Source organism: Dendrobium catenatum, unplaced genomic scaffold (genome assembly GCF_001605985.2).
Source record: "Dendrobium catenatum unplaced genomic scaffold, ASM160598v2 fragScaff_scaffold_911, whole genome shotgun sequence".
Taxonomy (NCBI): domain Eukaryota; kingdom Viridiplantae; phylum Streptophyta; class Magnoliopsida; order Asparagales; family Orchidaceae; genus Dendrobium; species Dendrobium catenatum.
In genome coordinates this window covers 1141990-1153045 of record NW_021319373.1, presented here as the reverse complement: position 1 = coordinate 1153045, position 11056 = coordinate 1141990, and the positions used below count along the sequence as shown (strand labels likewise).

The 11056-nt window shown below is 31.5% G+C and overlaps 1 protein-coding gene across 1 annotated transcript in view; it reads right to left on the bottom strand.

Moving 5' to 3' along the window:
- Positions 1–557, bottom strand: part of LOC110109649 (ABC transporter G family member 14) — a gene marked incomplete in the record, with an annotated part of 4237 nt that extends 3680 nt beyond the window's left edge. The window contains 2 exon segments of the mRNA XM_020840836.2: positions 1–328; positions 425–557. Of these exon segments, the coding sequence (XP_020696495.1) occupies positions 1–328; positions 425–547 (451 nt within the window).
- Between the last annotated feature and the right edge of the window lie 10499 nt (positions 558–11056).

Genomic DNA, 11056 nt, shown 5'->3' with positions numbered 1-11056 from the left:
GGGTCAGCGACCGAGGCAGGCGGAGCAAAGCGGTGTAAATAAGGGTTTCGGTGACGGTAAGGTGCGGATAAAGAACGTTGTCCTGTGCGACGAAGCCGGTGCGGCGGCGGGCGGCGGCGGAGAACGGCAGGCCGTTATAGGTAATCTTACCGCAGAGATTTTTGGCTGGGAGGCGGCCGCCGAGAGCTGTGAGCAGGGTGGTCTTACCGCTTCCGGATGGACCCAGCATAGCAAGCATCTCTCCAGGGCAAACCATGCCTGTTACTCCGTTCAGTATTGTCTTCTCCTTCGCGTTTCCCGTTTTCACTTTGTAAACGACTTCTTCAAACTGTTTTAATTAATAAGTTTTTAGCTTAATTATGGTGATTAGTATTGTTTAATTAGAAAATTGAATGAAATGGGATGTAGTTAGTAGAAGGCTTACTTTGAGAGTCATGGGGAAGACGGCGGTGGAGAGAAACGGTAAGGAATTGTTACCGTTGCCATTAACGGCTAGTTCCTTGGGGTGGTTGCCGCCGGCGTCGCATTGAGGCTCACGAGGTCGCATAGCTGAGTGATTTTGGGCTTGTGGTTGGAGAACAACTGAAGCTTCGGGTCTTAATTTATATAGGAGAGGAGAGGGTTAAATGGGAAGAAAATAGAAAAAGAATAGGGGACGCGTGTCTATATTATTTAAAATAGGAAAATTTTTGGGTAAAAAAAAATGCTAAATTATGATTATAATTAATTAAAAAGTCATTACATTTATTTTGATATAAGTACATTATGAAATTAATTAATTAAATTAAAAAAAGAGTTATGATATACAGATCTAATTTTCATTATATAATCTTAAATAATGGACAAAAAGGTAAAATTTTCTACAATATTTATTATTTTAATTACATTAAATATCATAATATTTTATTATATTATCTTATATTTTATAATAATAATATTTATTATTATTATTGAATAAACCTGTAAATTCAAATTATTTAAATATAATAGCAATGCTATATATTAATTTAAAAGCTAAGAATATTTGTTCTAATTTTTATAAAATTATTATTACGCTTATGTTAAAATAAATTTAATAATTTTAAGATTAAAAATTAATGTCTTTTTCAAAAAAATATATATAAGTTTTTTAACTCTCCTAATTATATTCATTAATTTAAATCCTATTTTTCTAATAATGTAAATTTTATTTTATTTTATATGAAGGATGGGTGGGTGTAAGGGTCCACCATATGTGATAGGTGCATTTGTGTAAGATGATGAGATTAGGTAATTAATGTACTGATGGTTTTGTGCTAAATGATTTATGTTTTAGCTCTTTATGGAACAAAGTTGGAAGGAATATTATGATGTGTTGAGGAATTTTAACATAGATAATTAACCATATGAGCATGCATCATCATATATATGCCAATTCATTTATTTTAATATTGGAAATTTAATTTAGAAAGTATAATTATCTTAATATATGATTAATTTATGATAAATCTAACAAATAATATAAAATAAATATTAATTAAATGCATAATATTTTTATATTTACTTAATTTCTCAATAGAAGAAATTAATCATTTCTACCACCCATGTTTAAGTCACATGCTTGCATGCATGCTTGAGAGTGTTGATAATGGATAAAGGAATATTATATAACGCAGAATAGTACAACAACAATGATATCAAGCCTTTATCTCATCACATTAATTGGTTCAGTTATATGAATCATTTTTCTTTATTATATTTTATTAAGGCTTTGTTTGGATGACTTTCTTACTAGAAAGCTGTTTTAAGAAGCGGTAACAAAACTATGATACTCTAGAATCTGATTTAGAAAAATTATTCATTTCTCTTTTAATAAACAACAATCAGAGCTATTTAATATCATATATCTGTAATAAACAACAAAACATATTCAATAATTCAAAATATAAGTGTACATATATGTATTCATTCTCAAAAATAATACAATACTCATGATTTATACAATCATCACATATCTATCATGTCTTGAGTACAAAATAATAGCTAAAATAAAAAGACCAAGAACATGAAGGATTCCTGACATACCTCACATCCTCAAAAAATTATTTTTATGGATCAAAATACAGGCTAGTACAAAAAACGTCCCAAACAAAGTCTAAGAGTCAAATTGAATCTTATTTAAATCTAATAAAAAAGGCATTTTTAATAATTTCTAACCAATTCTTTTTATGTCTACCGTTATTTATAGGACAAAATAATAATGAAATATAAATATATTTTTTATGAGAAGAAAAAAAAAATACTCTCTAGTAATTTATTTATGCATACAATGCTTAATTCTCTTATGATAAGTGCGACATATAGAAGAAGCAAAAATTATTTTGTTAGTGATTTTGTGATGCCAATAAAATTAGTCGTTTTATAAAGCCTTATGAGCTGTTTAATGGTCAGTTCTTGCTTGGTTTGATTTGTTCTATAGAATAGCTGTATCCAAAGAACTGAGAATTGGGCCATAGTGTCGTGGGTTAGGAAACATGGTGTGCTTGATTTGAGTTGGATTGAGGTCGGTGCCTAGCATGGTGTCCTTTATATATATTAAAAAAATTCTCTTATTTAGAGCACGTTTAGAGAAGCTAAGGCTTCGTTTGGAATAGTAGTTTTTGACCACTAATATTTTGCTGCTTAAAAAAAAAATTTATATTGAAAACCTGTTGTAGAAAACAATAAGAAAATTATCTTGAGTGCTATAAACTTTTGCCTGATCAAATATAAAATTTTATTTTAATCAAGTTGAAACAGGACATATAGTAAAAGCCAAAATTATTTTGTTAGTGATTTTGTGATGCCAATAAAATTAGTCGTTTTATAAAGCATTATGAGCTGTTTAATGGTCAGTTCTTGCTTGGTTTGATTTGTTCTATAGAATAGCTGTATCCAAAGAGCTGAGAATTGGGCCATTGTGTCGTGGGTTAGGAAACATGGTGTGCTTGATTTGAGTTGGATTGAGGTCGGTGCCTAGCATGGTGTCCTTTATATATATTAAAAAAATTCTCTTATTTAGAGCACGTTTAGAGAAGTTAAGGCTTCGTTTGGAATAGCTTTTGACCACTAATATTTTGCTGTTAAAAAAAAAAATTATATTAAAAACCTGTTGTAGAAAACAATAAGAAAATTATCTTGAATGAAGCGACATAATTTTATTCTATTACCACAAAAAATTCTTATAATATTTTAAAGGGAGCAAATTAAGTGGTTGAGTGCTATAAGCTTTTGTTTGATTAAATATAACATTTGATATAAATTTTGTGTTATGAGGCATTTAATCAAGTTAAAAGAGCTGAATTAACTATAAATTTAAAATTTAAAAATTATTCAAGAAAGGGACTATTATGAACACCTTAAATTACTTATTAACACTGGTTCTTTTAATCCCCTCGCCTTTTAGGATAGAAGTTATCCTAACTACATTTTATCATTAGTAGTGGTAGTAACACTTTTGGATTCATTTCATTACCTTTTTTAAGTGAGGACTAACTTGATCATTTATGGTGGCCTGCATAACATCTGTTCACAATCTTGTCACTTTCTTCAAATCATAACATATTCAAATTTTAGATAGGACCAATTTACCCATTTAAATGGGCCTCTATGTCCTTCATGCACAATATTATTACTACTTTTGAGTCATAACATCTCTACCTCTAGGACTAACCAGTATGATTACATTCAGTAGACATCATGTCATACTATTTCGTGTTCTGCCTTCATGTCATGTCATCTAAATTTATAGAGTAACAACATCCCAGCAATTCATAATGCTCTCAAATCTTTTATTATTACTTCATGTATAATGTTTTGGTCATATCATCTTCACATATTGGAAGATGTTATGACCCATGCCCACTTTAATAACCTTTTTAGTATATATAAGATAACATTTATAGCTTACCCAATCAAATATTCTATCTTTATAGATATGAATTTAAGGACAAAATAATTTAGCATTCTTTTTAGAAATATTTCCACCTTAATATATCATCTAATATGAAAGGGAGCACAATGCCCCTCATTTATACATCCAAGACCCATCAATCTCTTCCTCCGCAACCTAAAATGATAGATGATGCATTACCATGATAGCATGACATACATAAAACAAATTACATCTATGAAAATAAAGCCTAAATTGGAAAGTAGTTTCAACCACAACATCAAAGAGAGATTCATATTAACATTTTGCATATGATTATAGTGAAGAATCCTTAATTGTTGTTGTTGGTGCAAACCAAGCTTCGTGATGTATTTATCTAAATAGGGAAAAGAAGTATAAGGAGTTTCCACCCCATATCAAGATCCTTTAAATGCTAACCATCTCCTCCTTAATAAAGTTCAATCCTTTTCTATCTTTTAATAATCACTACGGACTTGAGAAATATATATTAATGCTTCATTTGAGATAGCTTTCTTATTGCTTCTTAAAGCAATTTTTTAGTTCAAAAATTAAAATTTTTGTATTAAAAAGCTGTTAAGAAGCTGTAAGAAAGCTGTCCTAAACAAAACCTAAATATGAAGCAAAGGAAAGAGGGGGATAAATCTTGGAGTTTTGCCTCTTACATCGACTTCAAGTCTTCAAGCATAATATTTTTGCTCAAAAAGAGTTTTGAAAGATATTGGCCTAAATAAAAAATAAGTAGAAAATTTTTCCAATTAGAGCCATTATGCGAAAAAAATTCGAAATTCCCATAAAATTTGACTTTTCTTTTTGATAGAATAAACAATTCGCAACTTCTTAATGTTAGACAAATTGCTCAAGGAGCTAACAATGCAAAATAAATCAAAATTATTAGAAATGTATAAATTCATCACAAGCATTTGTTCCCATTTTTTCCCCAATTCCTTGAGGACTTTGGCCACCCATTTCTTCCATATGTTCAAATAATGTATCAATTGATAAGTCTGCAGAATTTGTACCATCACTATTTGTCAAAAGATGAATGCACAAAGAGAAACTTTCTCTTTTTTTTTTCAACAAGAAATGAACTTCCCCTAATTTAGGCTTCCTTTTACCCCAACGAATAATTTTTTGCCTCATTTGACTTTACTATTATTTTTTATTTAATAATGCACATTTAAAAATCAATATCAAAATGCCTCCAAAAATCTCTTTAGGGCTTCGTCTGGGATATATTTTTTTACTGCTTTCTAAAATAACTTTTAGTAAAAAAAAGTTTTTGATATAGAAAATTTTGTACCAGGAAGCTGTTTTATAAAACAGTAAGAAAGTTGTTCCAAACGAAGCTTAAAGGATGACTTTATTAATACTTCTTAAAGCAGCTTTTTAAAAATTTTGTATTAAAAACTGCTTTAAGAAATAGTAAAAAAGTCATCCCAAATGAAGCCTAAGGCTTCGTTTGGGACCGCTTTCTTCCTTCTTCTTAAAACAACTTTCTAGTTAAAAAGTTAAATTTTTTTTACTACAAAGCCGCTTTAAGAAGCAGTAAGAAAGCCGTCCCAAACGAAGTCTAAGTTTAAGATGAAAATTTTATTTGTAAATTTAAAATTAATAAAATAAAAATAATCCCTTTTCAAAACATAATTTTCATATAGAAGCAACTAAAATATGTAATTTTCTTATGAAATATTTAATATTTATATGATTGTAAGATCATTTAATATGTTAATAATAAAATAAAATAAATAGTATTAGTATAATTTTAATAACATTAATGAAGTGAGAGAGAAAAGTCAGATTTGTGGCCACCATGAACGCATTTGGTCCTCACTCTCTGCATGTACATGAGAATATAATCTTCTAAAGCTTCTTAATCTTTATAAATGCCTTTTTTTTCTCTAGATATAGGCTATGTTGAAATGCTTTCGGCAATTGAAGGAATCAACTTTCCTTGCTATTTTATAGCCTTGAGAGGTTTTTATGCACCAATATTATGTGAAGAAGATAATAGTGGTAGTATTGATTAAGGCTTTATTGTTTGGGACGACTTTCTCAGAAGCAATAAGAAAGCCGTCCCAAACTAAGCCTAAGTAATGATTTTGGCACGCAATTAACTCATATTAGTCTGTTGGATGAGAGCTTTGTCTATCAACTAAGAGGTCTTGAGTTTGAAGTATGTGTATGTGAGGTGAGTACGGGTTACTCGTAATTGACCTTAATGTCCCACATAAAAAAGATAGAATTTGGCTATCCAGTCAATGGATTCTTATAGCATCATTTTATTTTTGCTTTAGACATGAAAAAGCTCAAGCAGCTAAGTTAAAAAAAACAGCTACTAGACAACTTTAAGAATCAACTCTATTTTCTAACAAAATCATTCACATGCAAAGGCCAACAATATGATACTAAAGAGCATAAGTGGGGAATATTTTTCTATAGAGAAATAGTTATTCATTTTACATTAACATGGCATATGATCAATTCTCCACAAGATATTCTCATAGTGAGAACTTTTTATTTTTGAATTTTGAGTGAATTAAATTGGAAAGTCATATACAATGCATATACAAAGTGTTGAAGATGAGGAGTACACATCATAATGACGAAAAAAGCAAAAAAATAAAAGCAGCAGAAAAATAAAAGACATTAGATTTAACATGGAAAAACTAAAAATATAGAAAAAAAACTATGGAGCCACACCACACCAAGAAATCTACTATGAAAGTAGAGAGAAATAAGTACAAATCTCTCTTCTCTTTCGCTCTATCATTTATTTGATTTTCTCTTGTATTTTGAGTGGGTTAGACATAGAGAATGGTGCATGCGCCTGAATTGCTATCTTGATATGTTGTGGCGTCGTATATAGACCGCTGCGGTACTCCACTCTCTTCTATTTAGTGATGGGACGCTTGGGTACGCAGCGATGAGGTGCTTGGGTACATAGCGTTGGGGCGCTCAAGTATACAACGTCGGGGTGTTGTACAAAAAAAATTGCACCTGAACCTAATCAGGGGTTACCCCCCCTATAGCGAGAACAAGAAACATAAGGTTTGAGGCACTAGAGCAACTCGATTGGATTCACATACGTCATAAAGCCTTGAAGATAAGAACTCTTTAGAACACAATAATTTCATAGCTAAGTAATGTCCCCTAGAGAAAAACCAATATAAGGATTTGTAGAATACAATGAGGAAACTCTTCTTCTCCTAATGAAAACATACAATTCATATTTGTGGCCCTCTAGTACATATTTCATCTTTGAATAAAAATTCTCATTTTGACTCTCTTATTGTGCGGCTAATTTAGTATCATATCTCTCCTATGCGGTAAAAGTTTTACAAGTACAAAATTATCCTCATTTTTCAGTTCCAAAAATACAAATTTAATAAGAAAAAAACAAGAAATCTTTGTATTACTAAAAACAGAGATAGACACAATGTGACCTACCTCAATCCAGATAATTTTGAAACTGGCCTGATGGCTTAAAATGACCCGAAGAGGCCTAAAATGGACTTCATCTCTCTAGGTTAGCAGCTGCTCGAAACGAAACATAACAAAATAGTGGGAAAATATAATTTTATATTAAAATCCATCCTACATTTGAGGAGCCTAGAACCTAGTGACGCTGCCCTAGTTCAAAATTTTCAAATACAGAGAAAACAATGTCGGAGAGCCACTGTTCCACCGCAAGGGTGCTCCACGGGAAATTCTATATTTAATAAACATGCATTCCGACCACTAGGAACCTACTTCAGAACACATGCAGACCCTTAAATGCACATATATCAAGTCCAGACAAATGTAAAAGGGTTCATACATAAAAAATCAAACCATATTGCCTAACTTCGGGTTGAGTTAGAACAGTTTGAACATTACTCTATTCCCGGAGATCTCACTTGCTGGACCTCCACCCGACCAATACCATCAGATCTCTGTCTAGCCTCCACCATTGAGTCTCAGTTTGACCTCCATAGCCCACCAACTATGATGCTTCCGACCTCTTTCATCCACTGACAATTATCGCTTCAAACTCAATTGCCCAACTACATCCCTTTGACTTCTGTCACTTGACTATGATCCCTCCGACTTTATGTCACCCTACAATGGTCATTTTGACCTTCATCGCACACTAACCACAGTCACTAGCTTACTATGTTCCCTATAACCACTATCACAAGATAACGATCCTTTTGACCTTTCTCGCTAGCTGACTACAGTCCCTCCAACCTCCTTCACCTCCCAACTATGGTTCATCCAACTTTTGTCACTTGACAATGGTCCCTTTGACCTCAATCGTCAGACAACGATCCCTTTGACCTTCGTTGCCTAAATACGATTTCTTTGACTATAGTTGCCCACCAACTATGATCCATCCAACCACTGTTGCATGATAAAAGCCCCTCAAATCTTCATTGCCCGCCGATTAAGGTCACTCCGACCTCTGTCACCTGACAACAATCCCTTCAACCTCAATTGTCTAACTACGGTCTCTCTAACCATAGTCGCTCAGTAACTACAACATCTTTGATCACTGCTGCATGACAATAGTCGTTGTGGCCTTCATCGCTCACTAACTACAATCCCTCTGACCTTACTCGCCCATCGACTATGATCTATTCGACCTCTGTCACATGACAATAGTTTGTTCGACCTCAATCATGAGATTACGGTCCATCCGACCTTCATCATTTGATTACGGTCCCTCCAACTATAGTCGCCCACGAACTATAGTCTCTCCAACCACTGTCGCACGAGACAACGGTCCCTTTGACCTCTATTGCCCGACTATAATCCTACTGATCAAACAAATAGACCAACATTCACTTGAGAACAACTCTCAGACAATTGAATTTTTTAACTCCATCAATGTAATATGATATAAATAATGTATATTTACATGTTGTGTTAACACCTTCCCCCAAGGAAGGCCATCATTTATAAATCAATGACAATAACTAGTGGAATCATTTCAACTAGGCAAGCCCCCATAGTTTTTTTTCCTTTCCTGGATTTTTCAAGTAAAAAATCTGGTCTCTTATGATTGTTGCACCCCATACTCTTATATGTATTTTTACTACTTTTTTGTTCAAAGATAAGACATTAAACTCTTGATCTCTCCACCTCCACGAATATTCTGACATGCAACATTTATGATTTCTTTAATCACACCAAATAAAATGAGAATGACTCAAAAGACTTGTAAAGATGTTCTTGCCTTTATAAAGTTAAGATACTATGAGCATGGTACAACTCACTAAGGATTAAATGATAAATTAGTTGCATAATAAATTGAATTTCAAGGGAATCAATATTAATATGAGCTTGTTTAACATGAAGATTCTCTAGGAATTTTAACTTTAGGCTTGGTAGCTTGCAAGGAGGTTTAGGACTGAATCCACAGTGAAAATATATGCTAGATTTATAGTTGATCCATTAGTGTTATCAAGACATTGGAGAAGTAATTTTGATGGACACATCGAGCATATACCAATAGAGAGAGATAGAGCTATATATATATATATATATACTCTAATTTTGATAGAAATAAACATGCAAGTTTCATTCATAAGCCTACTAACTCTTTCACTCTTATTTATTTCTTTATAGCTATGTTTGACATGCCATTTTGACGTTTTCATTCAAAGTGATTTTGCCAGATTCATTGTATGCCAATCCTCTCATAGATCTCTCTCTCTCTCTCTTACAGTAAGCTATAAGCTAAGCTCTTAAAATTAAGGTAGATGTCCATTGATGGAACTCATGCGGTGGCTGCAGCAGCTCAGAAGATCTCAGTTTGGATTTTTGAAATGATTAGCTTAACCCCACAGGGATTCAGATATCTCTGAGATTACTCAAATAACACTATCAAAATGGCCCGCACTCATATCATGTCTGCTCCTCAGGTTGCCATTCAAAACATGATGGTCTAAGCTATCAGGAATCTGATACAAAGCTCAGTTAATTACAACCGATCAATGCCATTAATTATTAATAAAAATATATTAACAAGTCAACCAAATTGCTAATTAATATAAAATACATAAAATATATATCATGTTATTAGATGCTATCTAATTTTAAACATATAAAAAATTTGAAGTAAATATTATGAAAGACTTAAAGGTTAAATTTTAAATCATTTGAATTAAATAGGGTATTGAGAAGCAAAAAAAAACTATTTTAAATAGATCAAATTTATTCATTGAAAAACTTTGAATGTGTTTACCAATAAATTAAATGATTATGAAAATGCTTGAAAATATGTAGCCTATAGTGTTTAATTATTTTGAAGAGATCAAATTAAATGATCTTTTTATCTTCTTATATTTTATTTATTATATTTAAGGAGTAGAGTTAAGGAGGGTCAAGTGGGCCTAATATGCTAAGTTGAATGATTACTTCAATTTCAATAATATATATTTACTCTTCAATATAAGTGATTAAAATAGCATTCATCCATTAATCTCAAGTTCTATTTTTAAAAAACTTTTTCAACTTATATTATATGCATTTGCTTTTCAAATAAATTCTATTTTTTTTAATATTCATAATAATAAAATTTGATTATAATATCTAAACATAATTCATTTTCATACAAAAATTAGAGCTATAAAGGGTGAATAAAAAATAAAAGTAATTACCTATAATTTTATCATTATTAATTTTTTCCTTTATTTTCCCCCCCTATTTCTACCTTCAATTAAGGCTCCATTAAAAGGACAAAAGTGAGTAAAATTAGAAAATCATGTTAAATTGATTACTATTTGTTTGCAATGTAAAAAGTAAAATTTGACTGTTCTCTCCTTCATGGAGACTTTAGTGATTTTTTCATCAAAATATTATTTATAACTCTTTATATTATTATTCTATTTTGAATGATAATATCTCCCTTCTTTTTTCATGATATATTTCCTTATCATAGATAGCCCATATTCCATCTTTATCATTTACTAACACCGTTGTTGTTAAAGATGGAGACAAAAATAAAGTCGTAGAAGATGATCGAAGATATAGTCCTTTGAAGAACAGTAGCGAAGGGATAAAACATGATGAGGAGAATGCAATTGCATTATATGCTTGCATATATATGTTCTTATCACTTTCTCCTTGGAAAGTTGATGAGAT